Here is a 20,344-nt window from a genome sequence, read left to right as displayed (position 1 = left end):
CACACTCAATCCTATACTGGTTGATAAGAAGAGTTTAATTTGTACCAGATACATATATCATACAAAACAGTTCAAAAAGAGTCCCAAAGATGCTTTTTCAAGAGGGAACTGGACTTTCTGGTTTTTCTTTGAAAACATTTCTCAGGAAACCATGTGCAGATCTGTACATTGGGGATATGAAACAACCACTTCATAAACGCATGGTACAACATAGAAGAATAAACCAATCAGGACAAGATTCAGCAATCCATCTGCATTTAAGACACTTTTATAGACAGCAAAGTTTGCATTTTGGACAGAGGACGACTGGTTTGGAAGATGCCTCAAAGAGGCCATCTATGCAGTGGTGAAATTCAAATTTTTTTTACTACCAATTATGTGGGCATGGCTTGGTGGGTGTGGATACTGCAAAATCTCCATTTCCATCCCACTCCAGGGGAAGAACACTGCAAAATCCCCTTTCCTATCCCACTCCTGAGGGAAGGATATTGCAAAATCTCCATTCCCACCCCACTCTGGGGCCAGCCAGAGGTGGTATTTGCCGGTTCTCCGAACTACTCAAAATTTCTGCTACTGGTTCCCCAGAACCTGTCAGAACCTGCTGGATTTCACCCCTTCATCTATGTCAAAACTGAACATCTCTCTCTCATCAGAGGGGAAGGGATACGACATCATCTGTTTCAGTGGTGAAATCCAATTTTTTTTACTACCGGTTCTGTGGGTGTGGCTTGGTGGGCGTGGCAAGGGAATGATACTGCAAAATCCCCATTCCCTCCCCACTCTTGGGGGAATGATATTGCAAAATCTCCATTCTACCCCACTCTGGGGCCAGCCAGAGATGGTATTTGCCGGTTCTCTGAACTGCTCAAAATTTCCACTACCGGTTCTCCAGAACCTGTCAGAACCTGCTGGATTTCACCCCTGATCTGTCTCTAGTCTACAACACAGTCCCTTCAACAGTTCCAAGAAGGCTCCACACCCATTTTGTTCCATTCAGGTGATCCTGAGGATATAGATAAACCTCCAAGTGGCCTCAATGACTCTCTATAAGAATGCAAATGACCAGCTGTCTGCAAGGAATATACCGTAAATCCTTCTATTCCCCACCATCCAGTCAGAGCTGAAGAAGCTTTTTGGATGAGAAACAGAAATGTCTTCAAAGAAAATCCAGAAAATCCAGTTGCCTCTTGAAAAAGAAGCTTTGGGACAACTATGACCTGGATGACTGAGAATCTTCATAGACAGTTCAAAATAAGAATATTCTTTCCTACCTTCTTTTTCTTTTTTTTCTTCTGTGACCCATCTGCATCAAGTTTCTCCACATTTTTGTTCTTCTTTTTCTCTGTAAGACATTTAAGAGTACAGGGTAAACAATTCAGATTGCATCTTAAAAAAAAAATTCTGGGGCCACATAAAAGCACATTCCCAGCTTTGAATGATTTTAAGTGCAGGACCATTAGTACCAAATTCCCCAAGATACTTTATTTCTTGGATTCCAACGCCATTTAAGGAAATGATTACTACAACATGTCAAGAACCTGCATATTGTGAATGAGTGCCAAAGTTGTGCTAGGAAAATCTAGTGCTAAATCAGTTGTTTTTCTACAAACATCCAGATTTGCACCAGAATCCCCTATTTATTGCAACTGGATTTTTTTTTTTGGGGGGGGGGAGCTAAAATTAAATTCAAAGATATCTTGATTTGAACAAACCCGCATTTAGCAGATTTCAAGAGCAATGGATCAATTTACCATCCAAAGATCCTTCCCCTGCCCCAATAAGGGATAAATGCATTGCAAATGAATATTCCAGATGAGGCAGTTAAATTAATTTTCCTTCATTTAATCATTACAGAGCAATTTATAACATTTGCCTATAAACTGCCTCAGTAATGTACTTCAAAACCCTCGCCTCAAATGGACCATTAAAATGAGGTTTCTCTGTGTTGTTGCTAATTTAATCCAGGCATGAGGCCTCAGGTATTTATTTTCTCACTAACTAGGATAGTAAGAGGTGGTAGAATAAGGAAGTCCTCTGAAGGCAAGAAAATTAAGCCAGGATTAGGCAATTGAAATCAGCCCACAAAGAACTTTTAATATAGGTAGTCCTCAACTTACAACAGTTCGCTTAATGACTGTTCGAAGTTATGATACTGAAAAAAAGTGACCAGTTTTCATACTTATGCTGTGTTGCAGCATCCTCATGGTCACGTGATTTTACATTTGGATGCTTGACAAATGATTCACATTTATAACGGGTGAAGTGTCCTGGGGTCATCTGATCACCTTTTGCGACCTTCTGACAAGCAAAGCCAATGGGGAAGCCAGGTTCACTTTACAACCATGTTACTAATTTAACAACTGCAGTTATTCACTTAACAACTGTGGCAAGACAAGTCGTAAAATGAGGCAAATCTCTCTCAACAAATTTCTCACTGAACAACATACATTTTGGGCTCCATTGTGGTCGTAAGTTGAGGACTACCCGGAGTTGCTTGCTGGCAGGGACAAGCACTGGGCAGTTTATTTTTATGCTCGTCACCCCGTTTCATTTCACACTGCAAACTTTCAATTCAGGCATATTTGGAATGTTAACAGCATGCCTGGGATAATGTCACAAGAATAGCTACTCTGGGGAATCAGGGTTATAAAATAGCCATTTACTAGGAGCCTAATTGGTGTTAATGCTCCTTATCATTCCCTTTTGTCACTACGATGCCATTATCACCACCCTCCAACACACCTTCTCTTTTTTCCCTGAACAGATGGGCACATTTGTAAATTTATCTGCAGCCATGTGCTGTTATTTTTTTATGAATTCCTAGGAGGATAATTCCCAAGTCTTTCTTGGGCACAAAGATAACTCTTAAGCTTGGCTTGTACCATGTTAGTGTTCAAGCTTCACATACATGGCACCACACAGAAAATCCCAATAATAACCTACACCATCATTTGTTCAACTTTGAACTTGGCTAACAGAGTCGTTAAAACCCATACACAACACCACGCTAAAGCGTATCCAGAGTGACACCAAATCTGCTTCACTATCTGGACCCATAAACAAGACTAATGCAGAGCATACAACAGCTGACCATTTCCAGCTTCTTTCTAGGAGAGAAGATTGCTCCATCTATGGAAATAAGATGGTATTCCTCTGAAAATTTAATGTTTTCAGTATTTATAATCTGATTTAACAGTGTATTTGTAGTTAAGTTCATTATGTATTATACACTCATTCTGGAGTGGCTTCAAATAGAAGAGATGGTATGATTTCCTGAAACCCTGAATAAAAATCCTAATTCACCTGAACTGTGATCCTCTGAATATGTTGAACCTAGCTCCCTAAAGTCCTTTGCCAGCGTGGTCAAAGGCAGGTTGCTATGATTGCCATAAAACGTACTCCTTTCTCCTCTCTGAGTGATAGTGAGAGTTTTTATAAATCATGTTACAGACAATGAAAGATGAAAGCCTCCAAAAGCAAGATAGAATTATAGAGACAGTGCTAGGGGAGTAAAAACAAGGGACTCTGAAGAGCAAAAGAACATTATTAACTCATGATTAGGTTCCCACTTCTACACTTTTACTGTTACGATCAGTGAATTTTTCTGGAGAATTCACTGATAGAAGAAAGGAAGACTGTTGATTTAGACTAGAGTCTCCTTGAAAAACATAGTAATGTTAGTTTGGACAAAGAATCTCGTATCAGCTATTAAGTGTGGCGATAACAATGTCATGTGTTGGCAAATGTTTTTCTGTGTCAGGACCTGGATGATCTGCCATCATTAGCTGAAGCTGAAATTCATAAATCAAAGCAATGATCTCAAAGGTACAAACTTACAAGGAAGTTTACAACAAAATGGATGAAGGAGGGCAAATTCAATATTTTGGAATGGTCAAGGCAAACTCCAGCTCTAAACCCCATGGAAATGTTGTGTAGGATTATGGAAAGAGCAATATGCTATGGATGAATAGGCCAGAATTCTTACACAACGTTAAAGACACACTGCCAACTACAAAAAGAGTAAAATAGTTACTGAATCTAAGGTATTTGTATCAATTATTTGTATGTTCGGCTATTTTGTTTCTGAAGTATAGTGAATGAAATCTGTCATTTACGTCAAACATCATCACTATTTCTGCACTTGGTCTTTTTATATGTTTATGCCGATATAAGTACAATCTCCCTGTTTATTCAGATTCACATGAGACCCTGGCAAAAATAGGATAAAAACCAGGAAATCTAAAAGAGGACAAATACATACACAGAACAGAATATCCGGGAGGTTACATGACAAATAATTTCCACCCCATTTTTTTTACGTGTACTTTTCTATAGCATGACCCCTATTCTTGTATACATTAGTGAAGTGAAGCAGAGTATGGAAATAAATGGGGTTTTTCCCCCCCAGTAAAGAGGATAACTTATATCAAGATCAGTAAAATTTCAAGATCGGTAAAATCCGAGTCTCCATACAAGAGCCTCTTTCCTTCTTGTTCTCCCTTTCCTAGAGCAAGCCTGCGACCATTTCTGTTTGAGAATCCGGCAGGCAACTCAAATGCCTCAGCAGGAACTACTGAATTGGCTGGAGCTGCTCTTTGAATAGCAAGATTAATAGTGTCCCAGCAACTTCCTCTCAGTGTTTACAGCGGCTCTCTAAATGCAGCCTTCTTAAGATCGACTCATTTGCACTAATATTCATGATTTATTCAGGTACTGCTGAATATGACCACTCAGCAGCCTTTGTAGCTGAAGCACCCTTTTCGGCTCTATCTGTGAAAACTGTGAGCATATGCCTGAGCTGGGAAAGTTGCTTCCATTTCAGTTTTAAAGCCATGAGGCAAAGGAAGCCATTTCCTAAAACGTATCCGAGCTAGGCTCTTCAGCCTCCTCCATCTGTTCCCACCAGAAAATCAGAAAGGAATCATGGGTAATCATGTATCAAAACAGGTTAAATACAGGAGTGTTGTATTTTGCACCCAGGCCAGCATGTGCTTTTCTTCTACAGTACAGCAAAGGGCTACTGTACCTCCACTTCGGAAGGTAGAAGTGTTTTACCAAAAGCACTGCTGCAGCTGGGAACACTGAGGGACATTTTATTTCAGGGCTGGTGAACAAATCCAAAACCAAAGGACTGTTAGTTTTGGATGGTGCCAGAGGAAAACTGATCTGGTGGGCTAATTCACATGGGGATAAAATAAAGGAACTGGTTAAACTTGTTTTTAACTTTGGTTCTGTGTTGATTTAAATTCTTGTTCTACTAAAAAAACAACCCCCAAAATAGGAGAGCCAATTTGGTGTAGTGGTGAGGCACCAGGCTGGAAACCAGGCAAATTCTAACTCTGTTTTAGTCACAAAGCCAATTGGGTGACCTTGGGCCAGTCACTTTCTCTCAGCCCTAGGAAGCTGACAATGGTAATCCACTTCTGGGAAACCTTGGCAAGAACACTGTAGGGACTAGGCCAGGGGTGTCAAACTCGATTTCACTGAGGGCTGCATCAGGGTTGTGTTTGATCTCAGGGGGCCGGGTTATGGTCGGAGGGGTGGCCAGCTCGACGTCACTTGTCGAGGCTCTGTTTTCGACCGCGATGGCCTCCTGCAGCGCTCTGCCAGCAAAAACGGAGCACATGGTCTCCCTGGGCCTCCGTTTTCACTGGCAGAGGGCTGCAGGAGGCCATTGTGGCCATTAACAGAACCTGGTGGGCCTTGTACAACCTCCCTGAGCTCCATTTTCGCTGCAGAGGCACCGCAGGCCGGTCCTTCGCTGTTTCCACGGAGGCCTCGCGGGCCAGATCTAAGCACCCTGTGGGCTGTATCCTGCCCCAGGGCCTTGAGTTTGACACCCCTGGACTAGGCCAACTAGTGAATTGACTTGAAGACACCTGCTCACACAAAAGTGCCTATGATAAAAATAAGGGACATTACAGAGCAAACACAAAGTAGGTAAATCTAACATCACATTTTAAGGAAAACTATTAAGTTGGTGCATCCAAATGTTCTGGACCAACCCTGGACAGACGAACAATAAAGGAAGGTGATCCCGAGGATCACAGTGGGATCAGATAATTGGGAATCAGTTCAGATGATCACTTGAATATGAGCCAGCAGTGTGCAGCAGCAGCCAAAAAAGTTAATACAATCCTGGGTTGTATAAACAGAGGCACAGAATCAACATGTGAAGTATTAGTGCCGCTGTACAAAACCCTAGTAAGATCACACCTGGAATACTGCAACCAATTTTGGTCACCATTCAGAAAAAAGATGTTGACACTTTGGAAAAAGTTCAGAAAGAGCAATTAAGATGATCAAAGACCTGGAGACTAAACCATATGAAGAATGGCTGCAGGTTTTGGGTCTGTCTAAAGAAAAGAATTAGGGGTGACATGAGAGCAGTATTCCAGTATTTGAGGGGCTGCCACAAAGAGGAGGGGGTCAAATTATTCTCCAAAGCACCAGAGGGCAGGACAAGAAACAATGGTTGGAAACTAATCAGAGAGAGAAGCAATCTGGAATTAAGGAGAAACTTCCTAACAGTGAGGACAATTAACCAGTAGAACAGCTTGCTGTCAGAAATCATGGGTGCTCCATCACTGGAGGTTTTTAAGAAGAGACTAGACAGTTGCTTGTCTGAATTTTTTTTTTTTTTTTTTAGATTTATATGCCGCCCTTCTCCAGAGACTCAGGGCGGCTTACAATGCGCTAAGCAATAGCCTTCATTCTTTTGTATATTTATACAAAGTCAGCTTATTGCCCCCACAAACTGGATCCTCAATTTACCTACCTTAGAAAGGATGGAAGGCTGAGTCAACCTTGAGCCTTGGCGAGATTCGAACCTGCAGTAATTGCAGGCAGCTGGTCTTAATAACCAGCTTAATAACAGGGTGCCTTAGACCACTGTACTACCAAGGCTCTTGGAAGGAAATGATATAGATTCTCCTGCTTGGGCAGAGGGCTGGACTAGAAGACCTCCAAGTCCCTTCCAGCTCCTATTCTATTCTATTCTGTTCTGTTCGATTCTGGGGGCTCAAAAAGGACTGGGAGCATCATAGAAAAGGGGAAGTAGTTAAAGCAGAACAAGCCCATACAAGAGGAAGGAAGAAGCTGAAAAAAAAAACAGGAAGCAGAAGAATGTTAAAGAACAGACCTAAATATATCTTCTGAAAAGCCTTCTTGCCTACCCTTTTCACTTAATTGCTTTTCTTTAGACTGGAATCAAGAGGTATGTTGGGATAGTTTCTTTACACAGGTATAAGGAGGGGGGGGGGGACCATCAGAGTGCTAAGCTTGCATATACTGAATAAACCTTTCTCCAGTATTACTCCCTTTACCAACACAAATGAATTGGTAAAGCATTGGTAACAACTGCTTATTGGTAAGCAATACCTCTTTACCACATGGGGGCAGCAGAATGCATTAGATCCGTGATGGCGAACCCTTGGCATGCGTGCCACAGGTGGCACGCGGAGCCATATTAGTGGGCATGCCAGCTCAGCTCTGGGGCGCTTGCGCACACCGGCCAGTTGATTTTCGGGCCTTCTGGGCCCACCAGAAGTAGGGAAACAGGCTGTTTCCTGCCTCTGGAGGGCCTGGGGGCGGGGTGGGGAAGCCCCGTTTTTCTTTCTTACCTGGCTCCAGATCCTCTCTGTGTATCTGGGAAGGGCGAAAACAGCCTTTCCCACTCCCTTGGAGGCCCTACGGCAGCTGAAAGGTTCCATTTCCCGACTCCCGGTGGGACAGGAAGTGACGTTTTTTCCTGTCCCCAGCCTCCAAAGACTCCTAGAGAGGTTCTGGAGGCTGGGGATAGGAAAAAATGTCAATTCCTGTCCCACCGAGAGTTGGGAAATGGGCCCTTTCAGCCTCTGTAGGGCCTCCAAGGGAGTGGGAAAGGCTGTTTTCGCCCTTCCCAGATACACATCTGGAACCAGGTAAGAAAGAAAAACAGGCCTACCAGGCCATCATGTGCCAGGAGCGGGGGGGAGGGGGTTGCGCATGCATGCGCGTGGGCACGTGCGTGCGCGACCCTCCCCCGCCCCCCCTCTCCTGGCACGCGATGGCAAAAAGGTTAGCCATCACTGCATTAGATAATGAAAAAAAAAAAAAAAGGGACCAGGAACATTAGCACCCAGCTTTGATATGCCCACATGGAATAGGGATGGAGTTTTTACTTTTATCAGACTTCTTTTCTTTGCTGTCTTTTTTCTTTGTTGATTTGATGCTGTCTGAAGCCTTGGATTTCTTTTTCTTCTTTTTTAGCTTTAACTCTTCCGCGCTCTGCATTTTACGCTTCTTGCCCTTTGAAGGGCCAGTGTCCCCATCTGCCAGTTTCCGTTTCTTGGATGGTTTTTCTTTCTTTCCATTTTTCGATGTCTTGGCCTTTGCCACGGGGCTAGCCTGGGCATTTTCTGGGGTTTCTTGTTCCGTGTCCTGCTGTTTGTTCCCAAAGAAAGCTTTGAACGATGGGGTAAGTGATTCTGGCAACTTTGCTGCAGATGTCTCTTGGGCTTGGCCATTGCTCTGAGCCTTTGCTGCAGCTTTCTTTGCTGGGGTCGGCTTGGAGTTGGTGCTCTGCAGCCCTTGTTTCCTTGCCCCCTTTCCCTTAGCAGCTGCTGCTTCCTTTCCAGAAGAAGGCAATGAGATGATCTCTGTAGAAACAAATTTTTACTATTTAGCAACTATTAAGAACCTGATCCCTATAAAGTACTGCTAATTTGTGGGTAAATCATTCCAACTCAGCATCAAAACATGTGATGTAATATGAATAAATGATACTTAAAGAAATGGCATAAGCTATAAAAGTTTTTTGCTTCTCTGTGCTTTGCTGCTTTCTAGGTGCTGACTGAGCGTGCTACAATCCAAGATTTTACTCGGTCATGGCTATATTCCCGTTTCTGCTTGCTCCAGGAAATTCTCAAATACAAGATTCTATCTTCTAGTCGTACAATTATTTTGAATGCCATTTCACTCCACGCTCTTCAGATATGTTTGTCTTAAAATTACTAGGCAATCTGGCCAATGGTTGGGAAGTATGGGATCTGATATTAACTTTTTTTAAAAGAGGAAATTAAATCAAGATTATCTTAAAAAGAAAATTTCTGTAGTGTACCTATGCACATGTTCAAAGTATATCACATGTAAAAGTATATGTTGAGCTTCATGTTCCAAATAATCCTTTTCATTATTAGCTTTTAAGGTGTCACAAGATTCTTTACTGATGATAAGTCAAATGGTCCCAGAACCAACTCAGCATTAATTCAACTGAGAATTCAACTCAGCATTAACATGCTTTCCCAGTGCTGCCAGAAAACCAAAAAGGGACCAAATTCAACAACATTTTTGAACAGCCCCTTGATCTTTGTCTCTTTACACAATACAGATCTTTGGATTGTGAGGGTTTTTTTTTTTTCAAGCTTTCATAGCCACCTCCATTAAAATAATTTAAGCAGGCAGCAGAAAAGGAAAGAGAAATCTGACATATAAATATGCTACCTATTCTATCTGCCAGCACTCCTGGGACTGATCTGCAAAATCTTATTCTCTTCAGGCCTTCTTTGAGCACACAGCAGAAAAATAGTTTGGCATATTTTGAAGAGTATCTGGTAGATAGCAACCAAAGTCTCTCAGTGAGGCTGTCAGCAGGCCCTTATTTTAATCATTTATCTGAAAGGCAGACTTTTTCCTTTTCGTCAGACATGAATGAAATATACCTGGTGATATGGTCAGCGGAATCAAAATCCTCATTTTAGATACTAGGGTTGTGATGAACCATTTAAAGCTTTTTGTTGAGGCTGGAGTAGCAGGGAAATCTTGAACAACTGTTGGCCATGGTGAGTTGGCTATGGTGAATTTTTATTTATTTATTATTTATTTATTAATTATATTTATATACCGCCCTTCTCCCGAAGGACTCAGGGCGGTGAACAGCCAAGATCAAATACATAAATATAAAAGTTAAAAACAATTTAAAACCAGATTAAATACTTTGGCCCACAATTAAAAACATCCCATTAAAATCCAATTTAAAAATTTAGCAAGCCCAGCTTGCTGGAATAACAAAGTCTTCAGGGCACGGTGGAAGGTGCGCAAGTCTGGGATCCTCCGTACCTCCGGGGGCAGCTCGTTCCAGAGGGCAGGGGCCCCCACTGAGAAGGCTTTCCCCCGGGGGGTTGCCAGTCGACATTGTCTGACCGACAGCACCCCGAGGAGCCCCGCCCTGTGGGAGTGTACTGGCTGGTGGGAGGCTGTCGGTAGCAGAAGGCGGTCCCGTAGATACCCAGGTCCTGAGCCATGGAGTGCTTTAAAGATGTTAATCAGCACCTTGAATCGCACCCGGAAGACCACTGGAAGCCAATGCAGCTCGCGCAAGAGAGGTGTTACATGGGAACTGTAGACCCCCTAAAAAGTGCGTTCCTTTTAGTCTTCTGTAACAAGAAGTTCCTTTAAAGCTAACCTGTTTTCGATGTTTCCTCAGCGTCGCTATCGCTTGAAGAGCTATCAGCTGATGAGGTGCTGTCAGCAGGAGCTGGCTTCCCAGATGACTTTGCTTGAGCAGTGACAGAACCCTGCTTGGAGAGCAGAGGACTTGCTGCCACAGTGGATGCCTGGATCTTGTGAGGACCTGGTAGCCCCGTTAAAAGAGACTAGGAGTGAAAAAAAAAGAAAGAGAGAGAGAAATAATGTATGAACATGTGATTAATAGCAAGGGCAGTCAACAGAGTGATAATCCCAATCTCTTCAATTAGCAAAATTTATCAGTACCTGTTTAGTTCAATACTTTTCACAACTTAGCCCTACATGGTTTAGGCCCAGGGTACTTGCAGGATCATCTCCTGCCATCCTCCCATCGTCCTGTGGGCTCCCACAGAGTGGGCCTCCTCAGGGTGCCGTCAGCCAGACAATGTCAGCTGGCGGCCCCCAGGGGAGGAGCGTTCTCTGTGGGAGTGCCGACCCTCTGGAACGGGTTGCCCACCGAGCTTAGGACAGCCCCTGACCTCCTCTCCTTCTGCCGCGAACTGAGGACGTGGCTCTTTCACCAAATGGGCTGACCCATTGGGGGATTTTTACATTGGAATAATTTTAAGTAATTTTTAATTGGATTTTAATTTTTATGTAATTTTCTAATTTGTTGAATGTCTCTTTGTAAGCCGCCCTGAGTCCTTCGGGAGAAGAGCGGCATATAAATTACATACATACATACATATATACATACATAAATAAATAAACTTCATAGCAGTGCTGACACATGAGAGAAATGGCATGAAACAAAGATCTACCAGAGCTTTTTTTTCATTGCCTTCCAAGTGTGATGTCCATTATTCTGACTGGACATTTTGGAAATGTCTTGATACTGGATAGGGAAGGCTGTTTTACATGTATTATTTATTAAACAAATTTATCTAGCTCCTCAACTCACACATAGGTGAGTCTTGGAGGCTTACATTTAAAAATGTAAAAGATCTATCATGTAATAAAACCATTTAAAAATCCTACCCCGTCCCCATTGTATGGTAGCAACAATACAATAAGGTTAGCTACTCGATCAGTTCCATTTCCATTTGTAGCCCCGGTTCCACTGACATAGCCACTTTTAGGGCCTTTCGGAAAAGAAACAGGGTGGGGGTTAATATTGTTTCCAAAAGAAGGCGGCACCTGTCAGACCTGCCCCAGTCTGATCTCTTAGGAAAGAAAGACCCTCAACTCTATTTGGTTGAAGTGATAGATTCTTTTACTAAAATATGTTGGTTGCAGTAAAGTCAGGCTAGAACTAAAATTCCTGTGCTCAAAAGATATAGAAAGTTTCCCCCCATGACCAGTATGTCTTCAGACAATAAGAGTCTGCCTAGGTCAGCAGGCCCCAATCTTTGAGACTTGGCAATCTGGCTGGGGGGGGGGGGGGGGGGAGGGGAACTGGCCTGCCGCTCGTGTAGCCTGGTTTTTTTTTTTTTTTTTTTTATTGAAAAGGTTTTCAAATACAATTTTTTCCCCCTTTTTCCCCCCCTCCCCCCCCTCCCTAACCCCCCCTCCCCACCCTTCCCCCCCTGTGACTTCTTCGTAACAAAAAAAAACCCTAATTCATAACAGATTACTTACTCCCTCCTCAAAATACTGACCTTTACTTACTAAAAGTATTATAAATCCCCCTTTATCCATACATTTCAGAAAAGAAGAAGAGAAAAAAAACAAAAAAAAAAACAAACACATTATACTATAACTATTATAAAATAACTTCTAATTTAGCATAATAGTGTTTTATATCTATACATTATTGCAACAATTCAAAACCACCTTCCACTTTAAAACTATACGATAAGTCCTACTTTAATAACATTTCAAAGCGGGCTCCCCGTAAAATCTAATTTAACATTTATTCCACTCTATCCATTTCCTCCACTCCCCTAAATGTATCACTTAAAAATCCCTTTTCTTAAACTAATCAGTCTGTAGCTAGCTTATTCACCCACTGTCTTACAAATTTACCATACACAACAATTCTTGATATCTTTAATTCACTGCCCACACTACTTAAAAATATATATATATATATATTCCATTATATCTAAATAAAAAAAGAAAAGACAATAACTTTAAATTTATAGTCCATATAATATCTTCTTGAAGTCTTTCCACTGGATTGTTAAAACCAACATCCATAATAGGGTAACATAGCTTGCTGATGCAACAGTTTATTCAAGATCTCCAATCATATCTGCCCCCATCAGTAGTAAACATCTTCTTATATATATAAAAGTAAAAACAACCACCCGAGTGACATTATAATTATATTCCATATAATAATAATTGTGGGTTTCATCAGGATTATTAATTTCCATCATCGTATTGGGTAACAACCCGATCTTCTGCATGTCCCAATGTGATTCTCTTGCCTTATAATTCAAGATAATTATAATATATTTATCAACACAAAAAGAAGTTTCAAAGTAGATAATTCAAAACCATCAATTTGAGGCTCTTTCCATGTCCCAAAATTACGGCAATGCAGAGATCTGCCACTATCCTCAGGATGATATTGACCAATATGTCGCCTCCTCTATGTTTTCACATAATCATTCATATTTTAAAATCACTGGCTTCACTGTTGCTTGGGTTAGAAATTTCTATTTTTGTACAACCTATTTCTTTTTTTGTTTTCTTTTTGTGGGTTTGACTTCCATCCTAATTTTTTGTGTCTCGCGTTTCTTTTTTATCCCTTGTATATCCTCTAATTGGTTTCCATGCTTGTCCTTGCCTTGATAAGTCATCACATTAAAATCAGATGGCACTTCTCTCAAATTTGTAGATAATCCAGCTGGGGTATCCGATAAATCCAAAGGCAATTTATCTGGTACAGTCTCTGTCTTTAATTCCAGCTCCTTCTGCTTATCCTGTATTATATCTGAAGACGTTAAATTCATTTTCAACCTATTTTGATAAAATTCTTCCGCTCTTTCAACAGTATTTAACTGGTATCTTTCTCCTTGATATCTCAATATAATACCAACTGGGACGTCCCACCGGAATTGAATATTTCTCCTTTTTAACTCAGACACCAGAAAGCCAAATTTCTTCCTTTCCATTAATATCTTAGGTGGGAGTTCCTTGTAAATCCAAATCTTTCTTCCATACAATTGCAAATTAGAATTGAAGGAATTTTGCACAATTTTATTCCTAATTTCTTTATCTGAAAAATAAATTACCACATCTCTAGGCAATTGCCTTTGCTTGGCAATCCAGGAGTTTATTCGATAAACTCTGTCAATCCTACAAAACACTTCCTCAGGTTGAATCTTTAAAATCCCAGCTAGAAATTCAGAAGATATTTTCCTTAAGTCATCTCTGTTATTTTCCTGCAAACCTCTAAGTCTTATTGCATATTCTGTGAAATTATATTGTATCTTTAGAACCTCTTTATCAATCCTCTGTTGCAGATTTTCTACATTACCAGACTTTTGGTCAGCATCCATTTTAAATTTTTCTTCTGAACTATAATCCTGAATATTTAACAAATCATTTTCAATTTTTTGAATTCTATTGTCCAATTTATCTTGAATTTCATCCATTTTTGACTCTAGTAAATTAGTATTTGTATCCAACCGAATCATGAATTCTGACACTTTTAAAATTTTTTGCTGCAAAAAGTCAAACTTGGATTTCACCAATTCCTTAGTTTCCTGCTTAAATTTTTCAAGTTGCTGATTCACAATCTCATCCCTTCTTTCAATCTCCTCTAAGAGAAATTCTATTATATTAAAATCAGGTTTCTGGGACTGAAGAGTTAAAACTTGTTCCTTTAAATTCTTAGTGGGGGAATCCCCCCCACCTATTTGCTTGTCTGACTTCACAAGCCTCAGTGCCATGTTTCCGCCTAAGCAGGCTTTGTTAGAAGAAAAAAAAAAAAAAAAACAAGACAAAAGACTTCCAGCCAGCAACAAGGGAAAAAGAGAAAAACAAAAACAGGAGCGGAGTTTTATCTACAAATGTAGCCAGTGGTATTTATTCCGCTACATTGTAATAATAAAAAACGGAAGAACTTTCCCTCTCAAACTCTTCTCCAGCCGCGGCAGACGCCATTTTAAAAAGAAACTTTTTTCCTCTTTCTCTTCCTCTATTCTCTTAAGTAATTTTTAAAAGATAAGTAAAATACTTGCGCTTCAGTATTACAGGTCCAGCTCACATTTTCTTTGAGTAATCTGTCAAATTCGCAGGCTTGCTTTTGACGCCTGGCTCTGCATTAGCAGAGGTCTCCCAAAGCCCGGAGCAGCGGCTGGGGATATGGGGCATCTCATCCGCTCCATCCCAAAAGTAAAAAAAAAAACTTTTGGGACTCTGCAGAGAGTTCTACCCACCCCTGCCGGCTCTATCTCCGTTTCCTCATGGGAACGGAGTTTTTTCGAGCCGCCGTTCCGTTGTGAAGGCGGCTCTGACAGGCAGTGGAAGCTGACGATCCCAAAGGAACGTCTGGCGGCGGCCAGCAGCAAACAGGAAGAGTGTAGCCTGGTTTTGAATAGGTCACGGTGCAATATGGGCCGTGGCCTGGTGTTTGGGGACCCCTGGCCTAGGTGTTTTGAGAACGCCGAGATGTTTAGCGTAATTCACATTCTTTCTCAGGGTGCACAGCCTTGTGTGGTGGCACAAACTCTCTCCCAGGTCTTGCATTGAAGGGAGAGTGCCCACACAGAAACGGGAGCATGCAGGAACACCGCCCTCTTCTCCCTCTCTGTTCCCGCTGCTGGGCGATCCCGTGTGAAGAAGGGGGCTAGCAGAGAGGGGGGAGTGCGAGGTTGCTGCTTCTGGGACGAGGGGACCCGGGAAGCATCTGGGTCCAGCTCACCTGGCTTCTCTTCCTCTTGCAGCCAGCTTTCCCAGTCTAGCTTGATGCAGCCTTCCTTCCCAGGCCCCCGTCCATCCTCCACTGCCCCCCCCCCACAACAGCCAGACAAAGCTAGGCAAAAAGCCAACCCTCACTGGTGCCCAGCTTCACCGACAGCAGGCTTGGAAAGTGCAATGTGAGTTGCGCTGCTGCCTGCGTCAAGCTCAACTGGGAAGGGAGAACATGAACGAGCACCAAGGAGCCCATGAAGGGGGGAAGCCAGCAAAGGGGCGAGCGAGGGGAGTCCGTCCGCAGCATGCCAGGCTTGGCAGACTTTTTAAGCCTGCCTAAAGCAGGGAGGGAGAAAGAGATCCGATTTAACCTCTGTGTGTGTGTGTGTGTGTGTGAGAGAGAGAGAGAGAAAGAGATCGAATCCAATCTCAGAGAGTTATATCAGGCTGGCGGCAGTGCTCTCTCTCTCTCTCACACACACACGTGCACACACAAAAACAGGTTGGATCTTTCTTTCCTCCTGCCCCCCTCCCACCAGAGACCCCTGGATTCCCTCCCCAACCCTGCCTGTCTCATACAGGCACCACCCATGAGTGACGTAGAGTTGGCCACGCCCACTCAGTCACATGACCCCCCCCCAGCCACTCCCATCCAGTCATTAAGAAGAACAGGTTGTTAAATTATTTGAATCCCACCACTGGTAGTAAAACCTTATTATTCAGGTTAAATTGCCGTGTTGGCACTTTGCGATAAATAAGTGGATTTTGGTTTGCAGTTTGGGCACTTCGTCCCTAAAAGGTTCACCATCATTGCCCTAATTGATGGAACCTGTAACATGTCCTGTCTTCCTGTCCTAATGGGCAGTCAGTAGTTGCAATAGAGGGGAGTCTAAATTTAGTCAGTTTTCATTCCCATGGGACTCAAGTTCCCCTGTATCATTTCTAAGTGTGCCTCCCCCAATAAGTTACTTGGATACATGTGTTTAGGGGGCGACATTCTGGCTACAAATTGAAGGGACAGGGCTGTCAAACTTAAGTTCTTGACAAAAAAAAAAAAAGGCACACAACACAAGGCTCAAGCTGCACACATACGGCCATGCAAATCCAAATTCCTTCAAAACTTTTGCTTTCTTCCTCTAACGAGCTTGTGTAATGTGTAGGCTAAGCCATGAAAAAATACGTAGGCTGTCAGCACAGTTGTTGAAAAAAGGCAAACGGAGTGGGGAGCTGTTAAATGCTTCAATTTTCTAGAAAAGGAGGGGAAGTATTTATAAGTTGTATGGATTTATAACCTGCAGGATAAATTCGCTTCTCTGTTCATTCCCTTTTAAATATGCATACGGGAGGTTGTTGGCGATTACTACAGTCCCATGCTTGCATGCAAGTCTAATGTGTCACAGATCTACAGTTGGTACCACACATTGCTCATAAAGACAATTTTTATAGCTACGGCATGGCTTAAATTGCAACTGAAAACTGCTGCTGCATGCATAGTACAGCTCCTCCTGTAGCTATTTAATGCTCTCTATTTTTCATTTTCATTAAATCAATCCTGATTGGTACACGTTCAGAAAGCATGCAGCCAACATGTTAACTATGCAGGTTCTGATTTTATAATCCTTTGTTCAGAGGCATATTGTAGGTTCATGGATGGTGCAGACAAGGCACACTTGTTGACTCCCAAGCAGGGGTGAAATGCTCCTGGTTCAGACTGCATCACCCGATCCGGTAGCGATGGAGGCGGGTGGTTCTGAGAACTGGTAGCAAAAATCCCTGCCACTCCCCCATGCCCAGCTGAGTCGCACAATCTTCAGAGGCTTTTTTTTTTACTTTTAAAAGCATTTTTTATACAACCTCTTAGGCCAAAAAATGCTTTTAAAAGAAAAAAAAAAGCCTCTGATGATCGCGCGGCTCAGCTGGGATCCTCAAAGGCTTTTAAAAGAAAAAAACCCTTTTTTTCTTTTAAATGCCTCTGACGATCCCAGCTGAGTTGCCTGATCGGCAGAGGCTTTTTTAAAAAGCCTCTGCCGATCAGGCAACTCAGCTGGGATTGTCAGAGCCTTTTGAAAGCATTTTTTTATGCCAAAGAGGTTGTAGAAAAAATGGTTTTAAAAGTTTAAAAAAAAAAAAATTGGCCACGCCCACCCAGTCACATTATCTCCCACCACCAAGCCACGCCCATAGAACCAGTAGTAACAAATTTTAGATTTCACACTACTCCCAAGTGATTTTATGGTGACCGCCTTCTGCCGCATAGCTCCCAGCGACCGGTAAGATCCCACAGAGTTGGTCTCCTCCGGGTCCCGTCAGCTAAACAATGTTGGCTGGTGGGCCCACGGGGGAGGGCCTTCTCTGTGGCTGCCCCAGCTCTCTGGAACCAGTTACCTCCTGAGGTCCGGACCATCCCCACCCTATTGGCCTTCCGAAAAGCGGTGAAGACCTGGCTTTTCCAGCAAGCCTGGGGCCGTTGATCTCGCTCTTGTGATCTGGCGAGATCCGGCTATGAATGGTGTGAATGAGTTTTTAATGTTTTTAATTTTTCAATGTCTTTTTATAATGATTTTTCAAATGTATTGTGAGGCGCCCTGAGTCTTCGGAGAGGAGCGGCATATAAATTTAATTAATTAAATTAAATTTAATTAATTAAAAGACCACCTATCCCTTTTTTATTTACAATACGTTTCTTTATCTTTCATCTTACCATTCTAAGATCTTTCTTAAACTCTATTCTATTGTCTTTAATTAGCTCTGTTTTAATTTCTGTTTTTGTCACCTTTACCAGGTAGACTCTATAGTAACAGAATCTTTAAAGTCTGAATGTGTTTCTCCCTCCATCCCCATGTGAACCAGGGAGAAGCCTGCCTAAGATGCTTTCCCAAGTTATTTTCAGGCCACTTTTATCTGACTGTTGTCTTAGCAGCAGCTCTTCCTCCTGTCCTTCATGGCCGTTCCCCCGTCTTCTACCATTTCTGTCCTATTTTCTACTATTGTTATTATTAAACTATTCTCCTTTAGTTAAGTTCTGATTACCTCCATTCTTATCCCCCTATCTGTAGATCCTAAATATACTTCCCTTACACTATTTTCTTTCATTTAGACTTTTTTCTGTGCATCCTATTCTAGTCTGTCAGTTCTGTCTTAGTACTATTGATATCAGTCCCATCAACCAGCTCTCCATGGATGAGGTCTCTGCTGGTTGGGGCACTGCTTTTAGTGTTTCCTACCCTGTTTCCCCCAAAATAAGACATCCCCTAATAATAAGCTCAATTGAGCTTTTGAGTGCATGGCAATAAGGCCAAGCACTTATTTCAGGATTCAGAAAAATATAAGACAGGGTCTTATTTTTTGGGAAACACAGTATTATTAGCACAGGGACAGTGTTTTCTAGGCCTTGTGAGGCTTCAATTTCAGCCTACTTAAACCACGACTTGATATCTCTATGTCTCTCAGCTCTTTCCTTCCCTTCTGGCTGCTCTGGCATTCTTCCTTGCAAGTTGCCCTTTCCTTGATCTTTTTTCACTCTAGGACAGTCCCTGCTCTTGGCTTTGCCGTCACACTTGGCCCTCCATCCATATGTGACCAGTTGCTGCTTTCCCCAGCATCCCCAGTAAGTGCAGTTCTTCAACTTGGTTAAGCTACTTGCCATGTCCCAGTCCTGATCTGATTGCCAGGCCTTTCAGGACTGCTTTCTTCCAGGACTGATGTCTGGCTACTTATTCATATCTGAGGCCTTTCCCAACAACAATACTAGTACAAAATCCTGACTTTCTCCACTGGGCCAGGCTATTCATCTGAATCTCAAGCCCACTCATTGTCCATGTTTGGATTCACCGGCACAACAGATCTTCCAGACAACTCTTTCCTAATGACTACTTCCTCCATCTTCAGGTACCTAGTTTGCTTGCTTTCTCCTTCCCCTCCCTCTCTGTAAGATAAGTCAAAATATCCAATGATGCCAAGTGAACTTGTACCTGAGACCATGAAAAAATACCTGAGAAGCTTCTTGTTCTTCATCACTGGACTCCTCAGATGAGCTCTCTGACTCTTTTTTTGGCTCTTGTTTCTGCTGGGTGGCTGCAAAAAGCAAACAGTGACCTCAGAGTCCTCGAAAAATTAAAAGGTGCTGTGACATAAAGAGTGTGGGAACTGGGAAGATCAAGTCAAATTAAGGTTTATGTTCATTGTCCAGTTACATAATGTGACTCTTAACATATTTAGCTTTGCTTATTATAAAGGCTTCATGAAAGTTCACAAGATGGGAATTGCAGAGGTACATTTATCTTCTGCAATGAAAGAGGTCCTTGCAGCAGTTCTATTCCTATTTCAATCACACTATCATGTCTTTCACGAGAACAATTAGTAACAAATGTCAACAATGGAGAACTGAAATGTTAGTTTGAACCAGACTTGTTGATACTGGTGATTTAAATGTTTGGATATATGAACTGTTGTGGGACTCTATCTGAGGAATTGGTGGGCTTCTTCTGGGTGAGGAATGGCGAGCTAAGACATCTGTGAATGAGCTGAGATGACAACCGCAGCTAAGACCCAAGGATCAATGAGGAGACCGGTCTCATGGAACTTCTCTGGATAAGGAGAGGATAAGAAGATCGCCCACTTGTGCTCCAGATGACTGCTCTTTACAAGAAAATCAAGACAGTGATTTCCCCCAAGTTTGAGGACTGGGAGACAAAGGGAACCATCCTGCTCTCAACTGCAGAGCCTTTTAAAGTGCACTGACCAAGGTTAAAATAAGACATGCTTGTATAAATCTGGGATCCTTTTATGGGCTTTTTGATGACACTATGACTGAAATGTTAACGATTTATGTATTTAAGGGATGGGTTATGGGAAGAAGAGATATTTGCATATATTATGGGGGATGATGAATTATTAAGTTTCTACTCATGATGAAGATCAGAAGCTACCTTTTTATATTCTTTTTTCCCATTTCCTTTCTTTTTTCTGTACACCTTTTATTATTATTTTTCTTTCACTTCTTTCCACGTTTAACTTGCATTTTCTTTTACTA

At 42.1% G+C, this 20,344-nt stretch overlaps 1 protein-coding gene across 1 annotated transcript in view; it reads right to left on the bottom strand.

Moving 5' to 3' along the window:
* The window catches only part of TCOF1 (treacle ribosome biogenesis factor 1), a 56,844-nt gene that overhangs the window by 4,609 nt on the left and 31,891 nt on the right, over nt 1-20,344 (bottom strand). The window contains exons 14-17 of the mRNA XM_034402407.2: nt 19,304-19,386; nt 10,445-10,634; nt 8,163-8,639; nt 1,272-1,342 (exon numbers count right to left, since the gene is read on the bottom strand). Coding sequence (XP_034258298.2) covers nt 1,272-1,342; nt 8,163-8,639; nt 10,445-10,634; nt 19,304-19,386 — 821 coding nt within the window. The remainder of the gene's footprint in view (nt 1-1,271; nt 1,343-8,162; nt 8,640-10,444; nt 10,635-19,303; nt 19,387-20,344) is intronic.

Source organism: Pantherophis guttatus, chromosome 2, assembly GCF_059756535.1.
Source record: "Pantherophis guttatus breed Tessera chromosome 2, ASM5975653v1, whole genome shotgun sequence".
NCBI lineage: Eukaryota > Metazoa > Chordata > Lepidosauria > Squamata > Colubridae > Pantherophis > Pantherophis guttatus.
The sequence above is the reverse complement of the archived record's forward strand: the minus strand, read 5'-3'. Positions and strand labels throughout refer to the sequence as shown.